The 22,103-nt window shown below is 53.8% G+C and overlaps 3 protein-coding genes across 7 annotated transcripts in view; 2 read left to right on the forward strand and 1 right to left on the reverse strand.

The window, feature by feature from the left end:
- On the forward strand, window positions 1-12,038 carry STYXL1 (serine/threonine/tyrosine interacting like 1). The gene is made up of 9 exons (XM_059487001.1): window positions 1-149; window positions 1,806-1,867; window positions 2,297-2,450; window positions 2,900-2,956; window positions 3,831-3,976; window positions 5,285-5,430; window positions 6,448-6,542; window positions 8,136-8,245; window positions 11,283-12,038. Exons 1-9 carry the CDS (start codon window positions 47-49, stop codon window positions 11,412-11,414), a joined length of 1,005 nt encoding a protein of 334 aa, XP_059342984.1. The 5' UTR covers window positions 1-46; the 3' UTR covers window positions 11,415-12,038.
- A 543-nt stretch (window positions 12,039-12,581) lies between these two features.
- TMEM120A (transmembrane protein 120A) lies at window positions 12,582-21,059 on the forward strand. Its single transcript, XM_059487035.1, has 12 exons — window positions 12,582-12,701; window positions 14,916-15,034; window positions 15,461-15,577; window positions 15,960-16,019; window positions 16,664-16,759; window positions 16,999-17,088; window positions 17,394-17,459; window positions 17,570-17,631; window positions 17,811-17,903; window positions 18,514-18,578; window positions 19,385-19,453; window positions 19,533-21,059. The coding sequence occupies exons 1-12, from the start codon at window positions 12,627-12,629 to the stop codon at window positions 19,644-19,646; spliced, it is 1,026 nt and encodes a 341-aa protein (XP_059343018.1). The 5' UTR covers window positions 12,582-12,626; the 3' UTR covers window positions 19,647-21,059.
- LOC132082662 (NADPH--cytochrome P450 reductase) overlaps window positions 21,028-22,103 on the reverse strand; it is a 30,113-nt gene continuing 29,037 nt past the window's right edge. For all 5 annotated transcript variants that reach the window (XM_059487029.1, XM_059487031.1, XM_059487032.1 and 2 more), the window contains one exon: window positions 21,028-21,968. In XM_059487029.1, coding sequence (XP_059343012.1) covers window positions 21,824-21,968 — 145 coding nt within the window. In that variant the 3' untranslated portion in view covers window positions 21,028-21,823. The remainder of the gene's footprint in view (window positions 21,969-22,103) is intronic.

Consider the following 22,103-nt stretch of genomic DNA (forward strand, 5'->3'; position numbering starts at 1 on the left):
GGCAGCGCGGTGTCGCGATAGGCGGCGACAGCCGGGCCGATGGGGCATGGCGGGGGTGATGTTCTGCGAGCCCCGACACCTCTACAACATCATCAACCAGTACCGGTGGAGATCGCGGCTGGCCGAGCCCAACTACCTGTGCCTGCTGGGTGAGGCTGCGGCACAGGCCTGTCCCTACCTGTCCCTGTCTGCCCCTGCCTTGCCTTGTCCCTGTCTGTCCCTGTCCCTGCCTTGCCTTGTCCCTGTCTGTCCCTGTCCCTGTCCCTGCCTTGCCTTGTCCCTGTCTGTCCCTGTCCCTGCCTGTCCCTGTCTGCCCCTGCCTTGCCTTGTCCCTGTCCGTGTCCCGGTCTGTCCCTGTCCCTGCCTTGCCTTGTCCCTGTCTGTCCCTGTCCCTGTCCCTGTCTGTCCCTGTCCCTGCCTTGCCTTGTCCTTCCCTCTGCTTGCCCCTTCCTCTGCCTGTCCCAGTCCCTCCTCCCACCTGTGCATGCCCCTCCCTGTCCCCACCTGTCTCTGCCCTGTCTGCTCCTTCCCCGCCTGCTGCTTCTGCTCCTCCCTGTCCCTGTCCCTGCCTGTCCCTGTCTCTGTCCCTGCACTGTGCTCAGCCCAGGCAGATATCCCAAGCCATCAGGGCTTGTGAGGAAAGGCACACACGCAGATATCCCAAGCCATCAGGGCTTGTGAGGAAAGGCACACACATCACTTCTCACCATTTCTGGGGCCTGGCACCTCCCTCCCGTCCCGTTTCAGGTGCTGTGAGCTGGTGCTGTTTGGCTTTCCTCGTGCTCAGCTCTCCCTGCTCTCATCAGTCCCATGCACACACACTCTCCCCTGCTGCTCCCAGAGGTTTTGGAGCTGGACTGGGTTTCTCAGCCATTACACAAAGATTCCTGAAAACCACATCCATTCTGCACAGTGCCAACAGCCCCAGAGGGGTGCCTGACATTGCAATGTCACTAAATGTTTTGGTGAGGGAGTTGGCCAGTTTGGGAGTGGGTCTGGGGTCTTTGCAGTGCCCTCTCCCCAGCTCTGGAGCAGCAGAGGCAGAGCTGTGACCATGTTCACAGGGGTTCTTGGATGAGGGAAGAGATGAGGATCTGACTCCATGTTTCAGAAGGCTTGATTTATTATTTTATTATATATATTACATTAAAACTATACTAAAAGAATAGAAGAAAGGATTTCATCAGAAGGCTGGCTAAGAATAGAATAAGAAGGAATGATAAAGATTTGTGGCTCGGGTTCTCTGTCCAAGCCAGCTGACTGTGATTGGCTATTAATTAGAAACAACCACATGAGCCAATCAAAGATGCACCTGTTGCATTCCACAGCAGCAGATAATCGATGTTTACATTTTGTTCCTGAGGCCTCACAGCTTCTCCGGAGGGAAAACCCTAAGGAAAGGATTTTTCATAAAAGATGTGTGTGACACAGAGCTGCTGGGCAGGTCAGGGCAGGCACAGGACTGAGGCTGGCAATGCTGCAGGAGCACACTTGGGGCAGCACTAACACTGCTGGTGTTACACACAGACTCACATCAACCCTGGGGTTTGTTATATCCACACCAGAAACCATCAGATTCTAAAAAACACAAATCACAGAATCATCAAGGTTGGAAAACACCTTCAAGTTCACCCAACAGGTGACCCTGGAACACTACAACCACCCCTAAACCATATCCCCAGCTGCCACATTTCCAAACCCCTTTCTCTGAGTGCTGCCTGAATTCCCACTGACAAAATACAAAGAGGATTCCACCTTTAAAATCCAATTGTTCTGTCTTTGTTGGCTTTGTTTTTTTTTTTCAGATGCCCGTTCTCAGTATGAATTCGATGACAGCCACATTGTTACAGCCCAAAGGATTGTACTGGTGAGGGGATTGCTGTTTGAATTTAGCAACTAGCAGGAAGCCAGAACTGCTTTGAAACCCAGGGGAAATGTCCCAGCCCTGCCCGGCCGTGCCCCGCGGCTGCCACTGGGGGGATGCATTCTGTCACAAAGCACAGGTGGCACCAGCAGCCCCAAGGATTGGCACACAGCAGCTGAAAATCAGGGAGAACATTGCTCAAGAGCTCCCCCAGCTCAGCCTTGCCCCACAAGGCCAGCGCTGGCATCTGCACCGCTGCTCTGGTGGAGCAATCAGCGGGGTTTGCATCATCCCTGACTCCTCACCGGGGCTGTCATTGCCCACCCACACGTGCAAACACAACAAACCCAAGCCAGGGTTGCAGCTTGCAGGGTGTCAGGAGTGTTGATGGCAGCAGAGGAGAGTGATGGAATTGCTCTGTGATTCTGGCAGAGTCCTGCAGGGCAGTATGTGATCCCCAATCCCGAGGAGCTGGGCTATGTCAGATTCTGTGTGGTGTATGACCATGACACTGGATTTTTGACTGACACTGACAATCTGGAGGAGGAGGAGGAGAAGGAGGAGGAGGAGGAGGAGGAAGAAACAGGTACGTGTGACCTGTGTCAGTCCAGTCCTTGAGATCCTTCCCATTCCTCATTTAATGTTATGAGGAATAATAATGTTATGAGGTGGATTCCTTGGCAGGAGGAGGAGCAGCCATCTCACATAATCTACTTCACTTTAAAACATTTGTGAAGAATTTAATTAAGACATTTCCTTTTTTTCCCCCCGTTTTCCTAAAGCAGTTAAGAGCTTGTTGGAGGAGATGTAAATGTTTCCAGTTTTACATGAAAAACTGTGCCCTGCCTCTGTTTTTTCACTGTGTTGTGTATGTTCTCAGGCTTCAAAAAGCCAGGTTTTATTTCAGAGCATCCTGGCAGCCCTGGTTTCCCATCTGTGGATGATCCTCTGAAACTCCTTGTTGCATGTGAAGAATGGGTTCTTTATTTTGTCACATTTCCCTGAGATTTGGCTTGTCCAACAATTGCCTTTCAGGGAGCAGCACTTCTTCAGAGACTGAAATCAGCAGCTCAGATTCCGTGTGTTCCCACAGTGAGTACTTTGAGGGTCACAAAAGGCTTTCACTTCATGATATTTAAAAAGATTTACCTTTAATGGGGATGGTAATTTCATGGGGTTCACCAAGAAACGTGAAGTGCTGGAAACTTTTCCATGGCATTGTTCAGTTTTCCTTGAACCATGGAAGTGTTTGGCTTTCACACATTCTTCTGTGAGCAGAACCACTTCTGTTTGTTTGAGCTTTACAAAAGCTACAGAGTTTTAGCAAAGATTTACATCACTTTTTAATGAAAAAAAACAGTGGAGGTGTAAGGGGAATGAATAAAACAAGCAGGTTCCTAAATGCTCAGTGGTGAGGCAGTAGAGGGAAGGTGTGAAGAATCAGGATTTCTATTGTGCTGATCCATTTCTAAAGCAGACACAGCTAGAGGGAAGCAGGATGGATTCCTTGGGAGGAGGAGGAGCAGCCATCTCCCATAATCTACCTCACTGAGGGGGGTGTTTAAAACATTTGTGAAAAATTTAATTAAGACACTTCCTTTTTTTTTTTTTTTCCCTGTTTGCCTAAAGCAGGCTAAAGAAAAGGGCCTCCATAAAACTAAGATTATTAAATTTAAATTAATACAACTTCCCTATTATGGGAACTCATTACAAGCATTTCCCAAAGAAAAATGGGGAGAAGAAAAGAAATCTGGTCCTAGAAAAGAAACCAGGAGAGGAAAAAAAAGATCAGGATGAGAGGGGGAAAGCAGCACCCCCTGTAACTGACCTGCAGCAACAAGTAAAGAATAAATTGAGCTTTTAACAAAGTTTTCTCCAGATGGAATGAAAAGGGATTTGCTGTGGACCCAGGGAGGCAGATGGAGACCCTGAACCTGCCCAGGCCAGCAGCTCTTTGGTCCTTTAGGTCCTGAGGAAAGAGGTGCCATCTTCCATGCCAGGAACTTGGAGCATTTCACCCGGCACCCCGTGCTGCTCCTGAAGGGAGGCTACAGGCGCTTTTCAGCTTGTTACCATTTCCTCAAGAGCCACAAGACACTGTGGATGCCCCAGGTGAGATGAGAATAATTTCCAAGCAGATTACATCAATATTCAGCTGCTGATGGCTGGTGAATTCAGGTTAGATGGTGCTGCAAACCTGGTATCACAGTAACTTCAGACAAAGGAATTGAATGTAATTTGAGTTACTGTGCTTGCTCTGAGCCTCACCACTGATACTTTTACAGCCACACTTCTTCCTCTTCTATTGCCTGAAAGGAAGTTCATGGAAACAAGCTGGGAATGTTCCCCTGATAAGCCCAAAACTGGCCCATGGAGAGCACAGATAACTGAACAAACAGTAGCAAGTGATGACAGGGAGCAGGCTGCTCTCTCACACGTGGTTATCTGGCATAGTACTCAGCAAATGTTTTCAAACAGAAGTACAATTCCTACCAAGCACTGGGATCCATGTCTTTTCATCAGGAAGGGTCACAAATGCCTTGTTTCAATAGGCCCAGGAAGAAAACAGCCATCCACTCAAACACTGAGTCCTGATTGCTTGGTTTCACCTATAAACATCAACCTATTTAGCTTATGAGAAACAATTACCCTTTATTGCACATTTAGGACAGGCAGGGCAGGTTAAGAAGGTGCTGAACAATGGAGCATTTATTCCAAGGTGTATTTTGTTCCCATTGTTCCCATGTGGTTCCCAGGGAACAGCCCATGACACGGTGCTAACCTGGGGATGCCACAGCACAGGAGAGAAAATAATTCATTTTGTGCTGCCCTGTGAAGGCCAATTCACTGCTGAGCTTCCTGCTCACACTCAGCTGGACACAGGCACCTCCTTAAACTGAGAATTGAAGGTTTAAATTGTCAGGCTCCTCCTGTGTGCTCCTGGAGCAGCATCCAAGGCACATCCCCTCAGGGATGTGAGGCACTGCTGGCTGTCTGGGTGTTTTCCTCCTCTCCAGGAGGATGCAGCTGTGGGTTTGTGCTGTGCCACTCCAGGGCACCTGCGGCTCACCAGGTGGTAAATTATTTCATTTAGCCTTGTAAACAGTAACCAGGGAGAGCATCAAAGGAATCTGTCCTGCTGCAGCCCCTCCAGACAATGGGAAGAATGTATTCCACCTCCTGTTTGGTTGGGATTTGCTTCAAGTAATGCCACAACAGCAGTGAGGCTGTTAATTATTCTCACTAAAACTAGCAAAGACTTCAAAATACAGCAAATTCAGGTGATTGAATGAATCATTACACTAAAATATGTAATGGGCTGCTGACTAAGTGCCTGTTCAACTCTTCCCATGACTTCTGTTTAAGAACTTACCCAGCAAAGGCACTCTCTAACCTGAGCTTGTGGTTTCTTTCTGGCAGGAGCTAGACACCTTCCAGCCATACCCTGTAGAAATACTGCCTGCCAAGCTATATATGGGCAATTTCAAGCAGGCCAGTGACAAACAAATCCAGAAAGATCTGAAGATCAAAGCACTGGTCAACGTCTCAGAACAGCCTGTGACTCTGTAAGTTAAACAGTTCAAGGCTCACCCTCACCAGTGTCTGTGATGTGAAAAATAGAGGTGACACAGAGTTTATTGGCAGAGGAGTCAGTGCCTGTGGCCTTCCAAGGAAACCTCTGCAGATTCCAGTGTCATTTCATGCTCAGTTTTCTAATTTCTGCTCTAGAGTTAGCACAACAGCAACACAGTCCTGCAGCCCTGACCATGCCACAGGTAATTGGGTAAGAGGAGGACTGGGAAGCCCTTGGTATTTCAAGTCTATCACACATCACCACTCTTCAGGAAAAACCTGTATCTCTAAATATTTTTCAGAGTAAAATCTTACCAACACATGTGTGTAAAAGCTAAGTCACCAATATGTCACATTTTGGGTCTTCCTTCCTTACCTGCTCTGTCCATGAGCAGACAGCCTTGCTGGAAATGCAATTTCACACAGTGAAAAACCCAGTGGCATTTCTCAAGGTGGTGACCCAAACAAGGTAATAAATCCAGTTACCCGCCCCAGGACATGTGCACCACCAGACATTTCTCATGCCTTTGGCTCTCTGTAGAGGAGTGTCTCTGCACTGAGGGTGATATTCCCATGCTCTCTGCATGATGTGCTTCCACATTTTGGAAATTCCTCACCAATTTTTGCCCCTCTGAGTCTGTGGAAGGAGGAGGTGCTGCCATAGAAAACCTCATGAAGGGAACTGGGGGACCCCACAAAACAGCCACCCCACACTCTGTGAAAGCACATCTGCTTTCAGTTATCTGCTTTCACTTATCTCTCTGCAGGTTATCTATCTGTAGGTTAAGGCATCAATATTGATACCGCTGAAATGGAAAATCAGTGATTAAACTGGTTCTGTGTTACAAACATCTCTGTGCCTCACCACAATAAATCCCTTATCATGTTAATAATGATGATGATTAAAAACTCACAAATGTGACAGCAAACAAAACTATCACCTTGCCTCCAACAAGCACATCTTGTCAAGGCTGCTCCTGTGCTCCTTGTGGTCTGTGCTCTTTTTCCAGGTTTGCAGAAGAAGGTAAATCCCTCCATGTACCTGTTCCTGATTCACTGGAAGCAGATCTTTTTTCTTCCTTCCCCACCATTTCTCATTTCATAGGTGAGTGGATCCTGGTCTGGAATTCCTGAGCCCTTGCTCAGTGTGGGATATTAGATGGGAGTGACAGGAAGGCCAGGCAGGAGCACACCCACACCTGATGGATGCCAGAGCTGCCTCCCTAACCAGCCTGATGGGCAGAGAGGAGATTTTACAGAGCACCTGACCCTGATGTCCCTGCTCACCCTAAGGGATACCTCACTGATAACAGGGAGCTTTCCACCCAGATCTTTGCAGCAGGGAATCTACCAGGGCTGCACAGGATTTCCTCTTACTCCTCTTACTCAGCAGCCCAAATCCTCAGCCACCAGAGCTTTATTTGGAGCAGAGTGTGTCACATTAGAGAGCTCAGCATAAGGCATTGATAATCTTTGTGATTTGCAGTGCAGACCCACTGTAGGGCCCAGGAGGACTTTCAGGTTGGACAGCATGAACCTGCCTTCAGCTGATTACATCAGATAGCACAAGAAAAACACTCTGCAGCTCAGGCCCCTGCAGCTCCATCCTGATGCTGTCCAACCATGTTGTTATCTTTTATTGTGCTTATCAAATAACACCTGCCACAGACCAAGGCCCTGCTGAGCTGTGCTGGACAGAGCCAGAAGCAAAAGACCACCCTGTCCCCACAGAGCTTAACCCAAGTACAATATCAGACATGACAACACAAAGAAACAACATTTGAGGATATAATTTTGTAGTCCTGAACTGAATTTCATTATTTGGTGTACCTGAATGTTGACATTCACTGACTTGCCTCTCATTGTGCCTCATGCTTTTCCCCAGTTGTGTTTCAGAAGTTTCCTTCTGACATTACACATGACTTGTGGCTGTTTCCAAACCAGACTACAAGAGCCACTTGTGGAAGTGTTCCACTGTTTACCTGATAGTGGAACTGTTTGTTTGGCAGTGGAGAGCAGATTACTCAAACCAGAACACGAGACTAAAGCTCTCCACATAGTCCAAGAGGAGTGTGCATGTCCTCATGCCAGGTGTGTGTTGGAGTGAGGCCAGTTCTACCCAGACAGAAGTAGTATCTCACAATAGAAATGGGTTTAAAAATGCTAGTTTAGTGCTTGGGGAAAAAAACAAAAACATCTTGACAGCACTAAAAGAAAAGGTTTTGCTCTATGAATTCTGGAGTTCTGTTGCTAATATTTTAAAATCATCATTCTGTCTAGAGAGGGAGGGAAAGAATTTAAAAGTTATTAATTAAATATGCAACCTTCCAGGCAAAATAAAATTTCAGTACCTTTAGACCTGTCTGGGGAGAGTCTGTGATGCTGACCACAGCTGGTAGCTCATGAAAGATGACATCTCCTCAGATCCCTGGTGTGAGGGTGACACTGATGTGTAATGAGGCATTGACTGGTCATTGTCATTGGTGCTGCTCTTCAAGGCCACGTTTTAACCGTGGATTTTTAGGAAAGGCAAATGCTTACAGAAATGGGAGCTGGCAGTGCCCATCTGCTGCTGTCAGGGCTCCTGAGGGCTCCTGTCTCTCAGGCTGCAGCCCCCCTGTCAGCTGTCACCAAATTAGTGCCACGGGGGGCTCCGTTTCCCAGCTCAGTAATTTGTGACTGGCATTTCTTGGCTCAGATGCTCAGCTGGATGAGGGAGCAGTGCTGGTGTTCTCCAGCCTGGGGATCAGCCGGAGCAGCACGGCCACCATGGCCTATCTGATGCACTCGTGCCGCTTCTCCCTGCAGGTATGTCCCTGTGTCACAGTGCCACACCACTGCCTCTGCACCCCCTCCTCCCTGCAGGTATGTCCCTGTGCCACACCACTGCCTCTGCACCCCCTCCTCCCTGCAGGTATGTCCCTGCCACAGTGCCACACCACTGCCTCTGCACCCCCCTTCTCCCTGCAGGTATGTCCCTGTGTCACAGTGCCACACCACTGCCTCTGCACCCCCCTCCTCCCTGCAGGTATGTCCCTGTCACAGTGCCACACCACTGCCTCTGCACACATCTTAGTGTCTCACTATAGGAATGAGTTTAAAAATGCTGGCCTAGCGCTTGGGAAAAAAAAAGAACAAACAAAACATGGTCTATCTGATGCACTCCTGCTGCTTCTCCCTGCAGGGATGTGTCTGTCACAGTGCCACAGCACTGTCTCTGCACTGCCCTTCTCCTCCTGAAACCCCATCTCTGTAGTAAAAATATTCTCTGTGATTTCATGCACAATATCCACCTGATGATGGGACTGATTGTATGATTTGAGATTGCATCTTTAGACCATTAAGGAGGTGGATTAGGTGTGATTTTGGGTCTGTGAGTCCTTACTCTAGAACTTGTGATATTTTTGTTTTCCCTGCTTAACTAAAGCAAAGCTGTGGATACAGAACATGGCATTTATCTCCTGGATTTGAGGGAAAGAGTGGAAGCTACTGCAGTTAATCCTCTCAATTCCATCGTGTTAGACAAGTTCAGAACCCAGTGTTTGCAGGGCTCTCATTCACCACTGACTTCAGCTCTGACCCCTTCCAAAATCCTTTTTTATTTCCTCCAGAAGCAATCTCCTCCCACAGACACCCCTGTCACAGTGCCACAGCACTGCCTCTGCACTCCCCTTCTCCTCCTGAAACCCCATCACTGCAGTAAAAATATTCCCTGTGATTTCATGCACAATATCCACCTGATGCTGGAACTGATTATATGATTTGGGATTTGAGATTGCATCTTTTTTGAACCATTAAGGATTAGGTGTGATTTTGGATCTGTGAGTTCTTACTCTAAAACTTGTGATATTTTTGTTTTCCCTACTTAACTAAAGGGCTAGAAAAGCCAAGCTGTGGATACAGAACATGGTATTTATCTCCTGGATTTGAGGGAAAGAGTGGAAACTGCTGCAGTTAATCCTCTCTCTTAATTCCATGGTGTTAGACAAGTTCAGAACCCAGTGTTTGCAGGGCTCTCATTCACCATTGACTTCAGCACTGAGTCCTTCCAAAATCCTTTTTTATTTCCTCCAGAAGCAATCTCCTCCCACAGACACCCCTGTATAGAAATCTGCAGTGGGAAAACACCTGCCCAGAGGGGATGTGCAGGTCAGATGTCCAGTACAGGCTGTTCCATAGCTCTGAATAAGGAAAGAAATTAAAGAAGGGTGGCTGGGGATGGCCTGGTGGCCTCTCCCCTGGTGCCATCCCTTTGCAGCATCTCCTGGTGCCTCCTGACAGGGAGCAGAGTTCCCATGGCAGCTGACCAGCCTCTCCTTAAAAACCTCACCCTTGTTTGGAAAGTTCAGGAGCTTGAAGGGATTGATCCAAACTTCACTGAGGCTGGGTCTGTATCTGATAAGGGGATTGATTTTGTGCAAACATGTCAGTGTAAGAGGAAAGCTCTTTCCATGGCTGGGTGATAGTGGGTAATTAGAGGCTGAGGGTGCCAGCAGGGCTCAGACAGGGTTCAGCCCCTGCACTATCAGGGGTGTGATTGCTCCTGCAGGCTGATAACAGCCACTCACTCACTGAATCACAGAATGTGCTTCCAGTGGCAGTGCAAAAGTCACAGCCTGAGCCTTGCCATTCCCCTCAGTTGGCATCAACAGGTTGGCCTCAGCATTTTGCTAAATGCCAAAAAAAAAAAAGAAAAAAAAGAAAAAGAAAACATTGACAGGGCAGTGCTTGCCCACTGTTGGCTTTCCTGAGGGATTACCCTGGCAGCCAAGTTTGTTTGTTGCAGACAAAAGCAGTGCAGCAGATTTCTGTGTGATCCTCCAGCCAATCCAGGCAAAGATCTTTGAAAGCTTCCAAAAAGGCAAAAGCAAGGCAGAGTTGGGATGTGCAGCCCCTGATTCTATTAGTGAGCAATGTGTGAGTAAATCCAGGGGAACCAGAGACACCCACACTATGAACCCAGAGGAGTAAATATTGAAATATCAGCCTCAGAGCCTGCAGAATCAGCAAGATTAGAAAAACAAACCAATGGAGCACTATCTGCTGACCTTTGGTCTCATTTCCCTTAAGCAACCCTCCAAGTGCAGGGGTCAAGCTCTTTTACATGCAGGAAGATGAGCACTGACAGGAAAACCCAGGGATGGAGCTGCAGTAATGCTGGGGGATCTGCCCTGTGTGTGTCAGAGTTTCTGGGCGATTACTTGGAGCTAACAAATAATTAAGATGGCTGTAATTAATAAAGTGGGATAAGTGCAAGGTCATAAATGCTCTGCCACATCAGGTCACATCAATTCAAAAATGTGATAACCTTCATTGCTTTATAACCTTTATGGCTGATACTTCACTGCTTTGCTCATCATCTGTGGAAGGAACAGCATTTTGGGGTGGAAAATCCAGGATTGCATCACTCCAGCAGAGTAGAATAACACTCAGTAGTGAAAACAGCCTGAGCTGTCCTCACATCCAGGAGAGCAGAGCATGAAAAGGGACAGGTTTCTCTCAGGGCCACATCTGGATCCAGCCTGTCCCCACTTTGGTACCAAAGGTTTCTCTCAGGGTCACATCTGGATCCATCCTGTCCCCACTTTGGCACCAAAGGTTTCCCTCAGGGTCACATCTGGATCCATCCTGTCCCCACTTTGGCACCAAAGGTTTCCCTCAGGGTCACATCTGGATCCAGCCTGTCCCCAGTTTGGCCCCAAACTCCTCTCTGCAGGTTCTTGCTGTCCAGCACAGGCAGCAAATGCAAAGCTGTGTTGACTGAAGTGTAGCTGCTTTCTGAAAATGCCCAAGAGTCACTTTCTGTTCAACTCCTAACACTTCTTTACTTTCCTTCTGTTTGCAGAGAGCTTGGAAATACCTTCTGAAATGCAAAATGAACATGAGACCAAACCGGGGCTTTGTGGAGCAGCTCTCAGCCTGGGAGACCCAAATCTATGGGTACCCAGTCACAGATGTGTCTGAACCAAATTACTGACAGAGAACACCCGTGGGCAAAGCCACTTCCCTCCCCCTCTCTGGGGAGAAAGTTACTTGAAAGCTGTGTGAAAAAAGACCCAAATGTGATGGAAAAGCTTTCCTCTAGCTCCATGTTCATTTTGAGTCAAGATCTGGAGCTTCCTGGGGAACTCAGCTGTGCTGGAGGAGGTGGAAGTTTGGGGAATGCAAGTCCTGCAGGAAGTGGCCCATTAGACACAGCTCAACTCTTCTGTGAGCACAGGGGATTATAACCACAGCTGTGGGGCAGTCAGTGGGGTTATCACTGTAAGGGTTTGTTAGCCATGGTCTGGAATAGGAAATTTAGAGTCTGACAGTGCCCACTTCCAGCCCAGAGAGGTGACAACAGAATTTCAGAATTTCTCCATGCCCTGTGAGTGCCTTCTCAGCCACCTCAGCCTCGCTGGCTGGGTTGTTGACAATCCACCCTTCCCGTTTGCTGCCTTCTAATCCCACAGCCAAACCCCTGGGCAGAGGTGGTGATTTTAAACCCTCAGTGCTGTCACATGCAACCTCAACCAGTACCTAAATCAGTCCGCCCTTTCTCTCAGAGCACTCTGAATTCTGTTCATTGAATCACAAAATAAAACACGACAGAAAACCCTCCCTGCCTTTGCAGCACTCTGTGTTTGGGATTTAGGGGTGGGTTTGGGTTTCTCATTCTGACACGGGCACCCAGGGCTGGGAGTGCACCTCGAAAGCTGGGAGTGAGCCCGGGGCACCAAGGGCTGAGATTCCAGGGAATTTCTGGTTTTCCAGGCTCTGATTTTGAGGGAATTTCTCATTTTCCAGGCTCTCGTTTTGAGGGAATTTCTGGTTTTCCAGGCTCCAACTTAAGAGGGAATTTCTGGTTTTTCAGGCTCTGATCTAGAGGGAATTTCTGGTTTTTCAGGCTCTGATCTAGAGGGAATTTCTGGTTTTCCAGGGGAATTTCTGGCTCTCCAGGCTCTGCTTCAGAGGGAATTTCTGGTTTTCCAGGGGAATTTCTCATTTTCCAGGCTCCATTTTAGAGGGAATTTCTGCTTTTCCGGGGGAATTTCTGTTTTGCCAGGCTCGGTTTCTGAGGGGAGCGCGGTCTGACGGAGGCCCCGCCCCCAGCCCCGCCCCGGGGCGTGTCCGGAAGGGGGCGTGGCCAGCGCCGCCCGTCGCCGCGGGCCGGGCCGGGCCGGTCGCCGCCGCCGCCATCGCCGCCATGGCCTGGGGCGCCTCGCTCGCCGAGTGCCTGCGCGAGTGGGAGGAGCTGCAGGACGGCTACCAGCGCATCCAGGTACCACCGGGCCCGGCACGGGCCGGGGCAGCGCTCCGGCCGAGCGCGGCACGCCGCGGTTACCGGCACCGGGGCTGGGGGATCCCCCGCCGGTGCTCCGCGGCATCCCCAGCGGGCACGGCGGGAGCCGGGCTGTCCCCGCCGTGCCCCAGCCCCCGTGTGCCTTGGGGCACAGCGTTTGGGAGCAGGGCAGGGTGCGGGCTGTGCCGTGCTGTACCGGGCTGTGCCGGGCTGTGCCGGGCTCGGGACCAGCGGGGTTCCCCGCTCTGATGCCCCAGCTCGCCGCGGACGTGGCGTGGAGAGCTCAGATCTCCCGGTTTTGCTGCTGGGAGCGGCGGTGCCCGGCGTGGCACGGCCGGACGAGGTGCGCAGATGCTGTCCCAGCCCTTATCGCCGCTCTCGGGGCAGCCGCGGGGACACCGGCCGGCAGAGCCAGCGCTCCCGGAACGCGGGCACGCTTCAGCCCGGTGCCGTGTCCCCGGTGCTGTCCCCTGTCACCGCTCCGTGCCAGGAAGGTGACCGGTGTCAGAGGTGCTTCCACCTGCTTTGTGTAATCCCCAGGGCGCTGCCTGCCTGCGTGCCGGAGAAGGAGTGGGCAGGGTTCAGCTCGCACAGGGTCACCCCAGGGGAAGGTTGGCCAACCGTGTCCTGTCACCGGGCTGCAGCCGCAGCCGTTCCCTTTCGCCCTCCTTCCCCCCGGAGCAGGGTGACAGGGTGAAGCGGATGTCGTTGCCCAGATCTGGGGCAAGGGAGGCTTTGAGAAACCTCCTCTTGCTCCATAGGGCTTGCGTGGATGTCCCGGGTCGCCCACTCCGAGCCCTGAGAGGCCGCTCAGCGCCGGCCCTTCCCCTGGGACACCTCCTCCCTGCCCGGGTCGCTCCTCACACGGGCTGTCCCCGGGGCTGGCGCGGCTGAAGGACTGGTCACAAAAGCCACTTGCTCACGGTTAACTCCACAGCCAGAGCGAGGTGACTGAAGGTGGCAGCAGGAAAGCTCCGTGGTCAAGCAGGGAATGTCCTGGGATAAATCAGGGACATAAATCACTGCTGTGGAACCGGGACTATCTGGGATCCCTTCCCTCCTTGCTTGTCACCAGAGGGAGAAGGGCTCTCTCCTCTGCTCTTGGTTTCACCTTTCTCCTTTGGGAACACCTTTTAAGATCTGGTAAACGAGTGGTTGATAAGAGCTACAGAGGTTAGAATTAGTTCGTGCCAAGGTCTAGTCCAAGGGTTGGAGTGAGCAGCATGTGGAGGTGGCCCTCAGGCTGCTGTGGCCGAGGTGAGGCTCTTTTCCTGCTGATCTGGACCAGCAGCAGCAGCAGCATTGATCCAGCAGCTCTCCCCTTTCCCTACTAAAAATAGTGGAGAAATGCAGGCAGCCTTATCCAGGTATGGTTGGGTTACATTGGCTGCAGCCCTGCTGGGAGCCCTTCCTTTGTCCAGCTCATGGACAGGCTCCTTCCAGCTTCCCAGGGGAGCCCCAAAGCCACCAGCTGGGAGAGCTGAGGCACAAAGAGCTGCTCATCCTGTCTTCTGTGGCACCACAGTTGTACCCTGGCCCACCCAGGGTTAATTCCCAAGCCTTTCCTATCTGCTGTGTGCAGTCATTGGTGTCCCAAGCATGGGAACATCCTGTGCATGTCCTGCTTGGGATTGGGGCTGGGCATCCCCATGGAAGCAGGGCTGGCTGTCCCAAGCACACCTGGCCTTCTGCAGCCACCCCTCCTCTCACCCAGCAGCAGCACAGGTGAAATTAAGGGAATTAATGTCCTTAAAAAATTAAGGACATTTTTTAACAAAAGCATCATAGAGGGCTCAAGCTCCTTCCAGCTTCCCAGGAGAGCTCAGGTGGAGCCCTAAAGCCATGAGCTGGGAGAGCTGGAGGCACAAAGAGCTGCTCATCCTATCCCAGAACTCAAAGCCAACTGTGGCACCACAGTTGTCCCACCCTGGGTTTATTCCCAAGCCTTTCCTATCTGCTGTGTGCAGTCATTGGTGTCCTGAGCACGGGAACATCCTGTGCATGTCCTGCTTGGGATTGGGGCTGGGCATCCCCATGGAAGCAGGGCTGGCTGTCCCCAAACACACCTGGCCACCCCTCTTCTCACCCAGCAGCCACACAGGTGAAATCAAGGACATTTTTCATAGAGGGCCCAAGGACAGGGGTGTCTGGGCTGGCAGCTCTGACATGTGCTGGTCTCTCTCTCCTTCCCAGGACAACCACAAGCTGTACAAGCAGAAACTCGAGGAGCTGACCAAGCTGCAGGATGGCATCTCCAGCTCCATCGCCCGGCAGAAGAAGCGGCTGAAGGAGCTGTCCCTGTCCCTCAAAAAGTGAGTCAGTGCTTGTGACACCACAGGAGGGGACAGCAGGCAGGACTGAGCTCCCCTCATGCCTCAAATGCAAACCTCTCTGCAGCCAGGGGCTGTGGGCAGGCTGCTCTTCCCCAGCCCCCCTTTCCTGTGTCCTGTTTGCAGTTGAGAGCTTGCAGGGGTTTTGCAGGTACCATGAACTGCCCCCCTCCTGCACAAAGCTCTCCCCATCCTTGCTGAGGGTGAGAGACCCACCTGGCCTCACCTTGAGCACCACCACGGCCTGACAGAGGAGCTCACCCTGCAGATGGAGTTGTGGACTTGCCTCCCATGCCCCTTCCCCGTCCTTGGGGTGTCCTTGCCCCATCAGTCACTTGTGCAGTGCCAACACGTGCTGCTCACGTCCCAGAGGCTCTGCTGGTGCCAGTGCCTGTGTTTGCTCCCCAGATGCAGAGCCCAGGCGAGTCCCGAGCAGGAAGCATCCATCCAAGAGACCCAGAGCCTGATTAAAGAGAGGCAGAACGTGTTCTTTGAGATGGAGGCCTATCTGCCAAAGAAGAACGGGTGAGAAGGCGCCTCAGCTCTGCCTGGGCCACCCTCCACATCCCTGTGGCTGTAAGGGACAGACCCCAGAGCTGCCACCCTGCACCCAGCGGTGTCACGGCTGTGCTGCTCCCCTTGGGCTCCCCAGGGACACCAGCAGTGCTGCCCTCACTCCTCTGCCTGCTCATGGCCATCACCCACCCTTGCCCAGTGGCTGTACCCGAGGAGAAGCCCTGGTGAACACCCCAGGGCTGTGGGAGGTGGGCTGTGTGCTCCCCACCCATGGGAGGGGATTCCAGAGGGTTTGTGGAAGCACCTGGGGCTCATCCCTGGTCTCATTGGTGGCACAGGAGGGGACAGCTGCACAGGCAGGTCCTGTGCTAACGCTCTGCTCTCTCCCCAGGTTGTACCTGAGTCTGGTGCTCGGCAATGTGAACGTGACCCTGCTCAGCAAACAGGCCAAGTACGGCCCCCCCTCGCTGCTCCTCTGATTTTCCTGCCTTGGGATCCCCTTGGCACCAGGAACAGCAGCTCCTCCCAGGCAGACACGGGGCTGCCTTGGCTCACCTGGTGTAGATTCCCTTCCCAGGAATCAGCCAAATCCTTGGCTCCCCCTCACATTCCTGCTGCTGGGCTGGGCTGGACCATTAGCTCTGACAAGTTAATGGGATCCTCCAACTGAAGCCACGTCTGTGTTTCCACTGTGTCAGGAACTTCCAGGAAAGACAGACAGTGGATAGTCCCCTTCTCTTCCCTTGGGGAAGCACCAGAAGTTGGTTTTGGCCCCTTGGAGCCTTTCCCTTGCCAGAGATGCCCAGCCAGGAGCCACTCCCCTCTCCCTCTGCTCCCCAGTCCTCCCCTTGGAGATGTGTGCCCATCCCAGTGTGCCCATCTCCCCCACCAGGGCCACCCCCAGGCTGGGGTGGTTTGGGGAGCTCAGATGTGTCCCAGCTGTGTGGGAGCAGCCTGATGATGTGCTCTGCTCTCAGAAATACCCCCAAGGCAAGGTTCTCCCAGAAACATCACTTTACCCAGCCAGATGGGACGGGAGGACACAGATTTCCAGCAGCCCCCTTGCTCCAAGCCTGTCCCTGTGCTTCCCTGCAGGTTTGCATATAAAGATGAGTACGAGAAGTTCAAGCTCTACCTCACCATCATCCTCCTCATTGTCTCCTTCTCCTGTCGGTTCCTCCTCAACTCCAGGTGAGCCTGTCTTGGTGCTGGGCAGAGATCTCCTCCCTGCCCTTCGCTCCCATCCTGGAATATCCAGAGCTGAACAGGAGATGCTGCTAAAGCACCTGGAGGTGGGGTGGCCTTTGTGGCTGTGTGGCCATGGTGGGTGGTGGGGAGCCGGTCCCTTCCCTTGGGGTGGGTGTCCCAGGGGCTGTCACCGTGCCTGTGCCCCCAGCACGTGCCTTGACACCCTGCTCTGTGTGACACAGGGTGACAGACGCCGTCTTCAACTTCCTCCTGGTGTGGTACTACTGCACCCTCACCATCCGCGAGAGCATCCTCATCAACAACGGCTCCAAGTGAGTGCCCTGGGCCTGGGGAGGGGCTGGGCCATCCCTGCCACGGGGGAGCAGCTCCCTCCCACTCAGGGTGTGTGCAAACCCTGCTGGAGCTGCAGGAGGAACCTCCCGTTCCGCGTGGGCAGGTGGAGCCGGCAGGGCCCTGGTGCTGCCCAGCCCCGAGGCCCTGGGTCCTGCTCTGAGGCATTTCCCAACCAGCCCTGGGAGCTGGGGATGGCTGGGCTGGGCTGCTGCACTCTCCAGGCTGCCTTTGGCTCTGGGTCCATGCTCCAGATGTGATGGTGCTTCTCTGTGTCTGCCTCCAGGATCAAAGGCTGGTGGGTTTTCCATCACTACATCTCCACCTTCCTCTCAGGTGTCATGCTGACGTGGTGAGTGTCTGTCCCTTGTCCCATGGAGGGACTGCCTGGGCTCTGGGACAGGCAGAGCTGGCTGTCCCCTCGCAGCCCCACGTCCCCCAGCCAGCACTGTCTCTCCACAGGCCAGATGGGCTCATGTACCAGATGTTCAGGAACCAGTTTCTGTCCTTCTCCATGTACCAGAGTAAGTGCTGCCCTGTGTGCTGGGCCAGGGAACTAACCCAGGTGCTCTGCACATGGAGACCTGGCTGCAGCTGCTCAGCTCTCAGCTCACCTGGTGCTTCCCTTGGCCTCGTGGGGTGCTGCTGAGGCTGGAAGGTGATCCCTGGGCAGCTCCTGACAGCAGCCCTGCTCTCCTTGCAGGCTTTGTGCAGTTCCTGCAGTATTACTACCAGAGCGGGTGCTTGTACCGGCTGCGGGCGCTGGGAGAGAGGCACAACATGGACCTGACTGTGGGTGAGTGGGGTGTGCCCTGTGCTGCTCAGCTCACTGGGAGCTGTGGGTTGTGCTGGAGGAAATGGTGGCACTTGGATTTGAGGTCACTCTCATCAGTGGCAGGAACAGTAAAAGCTACAAGTCAAACAAACCAAAGCTCCCAGAGCAGCATCTCCTATGGGGCAGCACCACCCCACAGGATGATTGTCCCCCTCCTCCTGCTCTGCTGGGACCACCAGCCCACAGCTGGCTCCTTCAGGATGTGATGTGTGGCTCTGGGCATTCCTGGGCTCCCTCAGGATGTGAGGTGGCAGTGGATGTGGCTCTGGGCATCCCAGGTTTGCCCCTTCAGACGTGGCACACCCCTCAAACCCCAGGCACTGTGGGCTGTCACCTCCCCAGCCCCTGTGACACCGACGGCAGGAGCTGGGGACCAGAGCCCTGTGCTGGATTAGGGGTCCCTGCCTCTGTCCCCCCTACCTGTGCCCACAGTGAGGCTGGAATGGCAGCACCTCCTCAGGCAGGCACGTGTGGGACTGAGCCTCCCTGCCCTCCATGTCTGGGGGAGCTGGGCCCCATCCCCTGCCCACAGCCCATTCCAGCTCCTCACAGAAACCTTCCTCCTTTGCAGAGGGCTTCCAGTCCTGGATGTGGAGAGGCCTCACGTTCCTGCTTCCCTTCCTCTTCTTTGGGCAGGTGAGGCTGCCCCAGTCCCTGCAGGATGTCAGAGCCTGGGTGGGAGTGGGATGTGCCCCTTTCCCAGCTGTGCTCATGCCCTGGACGTGGCACTGCCACAGCAGGGACATGCTCCCAACAAATGCTGAGCCTCTCCCTCCAAAGCAGCCACCACAGCTGGGGAAGTGAGGTGGGGAGGAGCTGGGGTGGTTCTGCTGGGTGAGAACCCTTCCAAAGCCTTTCCAAAGCCCTTCTGAGCTCCAGCTTTGAGCTGCTGATGAAAGGATTGAGCCCTTCCTCGGTCAGATTCTTGAGGCTGATGGCCAAAGGCTGCTCTGCGGCTTCCTGAGGCCCTTGGGCTCCAGCTGGCCTGAAACAGGGGGGATGTCCCAGCTGGGGTCCTCTGGGAATGAGCCTGGATGGGGTTTCACTGCCCCCACACGAGGTTGGGGTGGGGTTTATGCCCAGAGGGAGCAGTGGGTGTGGGGTTTGTACCCAGAGACAGCAGTGGGTGTGGGGTTTATACCCAGAGACAGCAGCTGTGTGGGGTTTATACCCAGAGGGAGCAGCTGGTGTGGGGTTTGTACCCAGAGGGAACAGTGGGTGTGGGGTTTATACCCAGAGACAGCAGCTGGTGTGGGGTTTATACCCAGAGACAGCAGCTGTGTGGGGTTTATACCCAGGGGGAGCAGCTGTGTGGGGTTTATACCCAGAGGGAGCAGTGGGTGTGGGGTTTGTACCCAGGGGGAGCAGCTGGACAGGCTGGGGCCTGGGCTGAGCCTGTGGCAGCAGCAGCAGCAGCTCTCCTCAATCTCCTCTCCCCTCAGTTCTGGCAGCTGTACAATGCCATCACCCTGTTCCGCATGCTGCAGCACCCCGAGTGCAAGGAGTGGCAGGTAAGGAGGCTCCTGGAAGGGCCCTGGAGGGGGATCCCAGGTAGGTCTGTGCTCCTGACCCCATCCTCTCCTCCCACAGGTCCTCATGTGCGGCCTCCCCTTCTCCATCCTCTTCCTGGGCAACTTCTTCACCACGCTCCGTGTCGTCCACCAGAAGATCCAGAACAAGAACCAGGACACAAAGGAGAACTGAAGTGGGGCCCTGTGGGGGCCTGGACTGTTTCTCCATCCCCTGTCCCCATCTCCTCAATTCCGTCCGGACTCTGGGGTCTCACCCCATCCCTTGGAGGCCTGGCTGTGGGACAGAGCTTGGGGCCTGCTCCTGGACAGTCCCTGTGGGGCTGGATCCCTGCTGGAGTCACTCACCTGCAGCCAGGGGCACCCTGCACCTCCCGTCCTGGCTGCCTTCCCCATCCAGACAGCAGGGGACAGCCACTGCCCTTCCTGGCACTGGGATGTCCTCTGGATGCTGCTGCTCCTCACTGGGACAGGGCAGTGCCCAGGGACTGCCTCCCACAGCTCCTGGGGTGCTGCAGGATCCCCCTTTGCCCCCCAGCCCTGCACCCACGGCAGCTGGGGCTGTGCACAGCTCTGATTCCAGGGCTGCCCCAGCTCCTCCCTCACCTCCAATCCACAGGGAATGGGGTGGGAGCAGCAGGAGCTGGGGCTGGGCAATGCAAGCAGCAGCCTGGGCTGGCAGCTCCTGGGGCTGCAGATGTGAAAATAAAGGGAAGGAGCTGCCCTGGCTCAGTCTGGGAACTGCTCCCACACTCTGCTCTGTGGCTTTGGTTCATCAGGATGTGGGTCCTGGCACAACCTCCCTGAAAAGAGGGTGGAGGTGGGGGGCAAGAGGAAAATTGTCACAATAGGACAAGAGGAAACAGCCTCAGCTTCCACCAGGTTTAGATCAGATATTAAGGAAAATGTCTTCACAAAAAAGGGTTGTCCAGCCCTGACAGAGGCTGCCCCAAGCAGTTGTGGAGTCACCATCCCTGCAGGGATCTAAAAGCCATGTAGATGTGGCAGCTGGGGACATGGTTGAGTGGTGGGTTTGGTAGTGCTGGGTTAAGGGTTGGACTCTGTGATTTGGAGGGGCTTTCCAGCCTAAATGAGCCCAGGATTTTATGAAAAGTCATCTCCCTGTGCCCTTCCACCAGCCTGAGCTGCAGGGGGTGCTCCTTCCCATGGCATCCCAAGGAGCCCAGCAGAACCTCAGTGTCCCTGGAGGTGGGGAAGAGTCACCCTGCACCAGCTGTACCAGCACTGGGAGCTCTGGAAGAACCAAAGAGCAGGTTGGGCACAGCTGCACCCCAGTCCAGAGCCCCCCCTGCCATCCTCCCTCCCCTCCAGAGCCCAGCACTCAGGGTAGGGGCTGCCCCAGCTCAGACCAAACCCAGAGCTACCACCACATCCCCAAATTCCCTCCTGGTTTTCATCCATTGCTCCTCCTGCCTCCTTCTTCCCTCTGGCTGAGCAGAGAGATGCAGGAAGTGAACTCCAGACACAGGGTTTTTATTCCAAGGGTAAATGTATTTAAATAATTTACAATCATTGGACAGCCTGGAAGTCTGGGGTTTGTGTTGTTTTTGTTTTGTTTTGTTTTTTTTTTTGTTTTGTTTTTTTTTTTTTCCACGCTAAAATCACAAAGATGTTCAAAATAAAAACCGTATTTAAAAAATGATCGTACGTGATGTGAAGGAGGGGCTGGGCTCAGGGGAGCAGGCAGGGCTCCCAGGGGCTGCTGAGAGCCCGCCTCCAATCCGGCGTTATTCCACAGGGGGAGGAGCTTCCCGCTGCTGCTGGAGCCAGGGCAGGCAGCAGGAATGGAGCAGGACACGCTGCTGGGGCCATGGGACAGCTCTGTGCCCACTGCCAGCCCCACATGCCAGGGGTGGCAGGAGGGAGGCAAAGCTGCGACCCCAGCCCCAGCACAGCCCCTCCACCCCCCTCTGCTGTCCCTGCAGGCCAGGCTGGGCTCCAGCCCCGGGGATAAGGCAGCACCTCGTGTCCAGGAAAGGACTCCCTGGCTGTGTCTGTCCCTCGTGGCCGTGTCCCTGCTGTCCCTGGCCTCAAGGCCAACGCTGGTGCACCCTGAGGTGTCGGTGACACCGCAGCTCCTGGGCAGCAGCCTGAGCTACCCCCCTGCCCCTCTCAACCCTTTCCACCCCCTGGGTGCCCAGCCTGCCCCGAGGGAATGCAGAGGCCCAGGAAGGGTTGGGAGTGACACCGGGGTAGCCGTGGGCAGGGGACAACACCGTGGGCAGGGGACAACACCGTCACCCACAGCAGCAGTGGGTGAGCAGGCACTTGCCAGCTCCCCTGGCCCATACCTGGGGACCTGCTCTCTCCCTGGCCCCGCCAGCCCTGCTCTTAGCTCCACACATCCAGGGAGTAGCGGCCCTTTGTCATCAGTTTCTTTACATAGTCCACGGCCTGGGGCTGGCTCATGTTGCCAAACTCGGAGACGATCTCGTAGAAGGTGTTCTGCACGTCCCGGGCCATGTTCCGCGCATCGCTGCAAACAGGGGGTGAGTGAGACACCAGAGCACAGCCACACAGCCACCTCCCACCCTGCAGGGTGTGCTCACCACAGCCCCCTGCCCTCCTGTGAACCTGGGCAGCAGAACCCTCCCAGGGCTTGTAATGCACA

The sequence above is a fragment of the Ammospiza nelsoni genome, chromosome 21 (assembly GCF_027579445.1).
Source record: "Ammospiza nelsoni isolate bAmmNel1 chromosome 21, bAmmNel1.pri, whole genome shotgun sequence".
Classification (NCBI taxonomy): Eukaryota; Metazoa; Chordata; class Aves; order Passeriformes; family Passerellidae; genus Ammospiza; species Ammospiza nelsoni.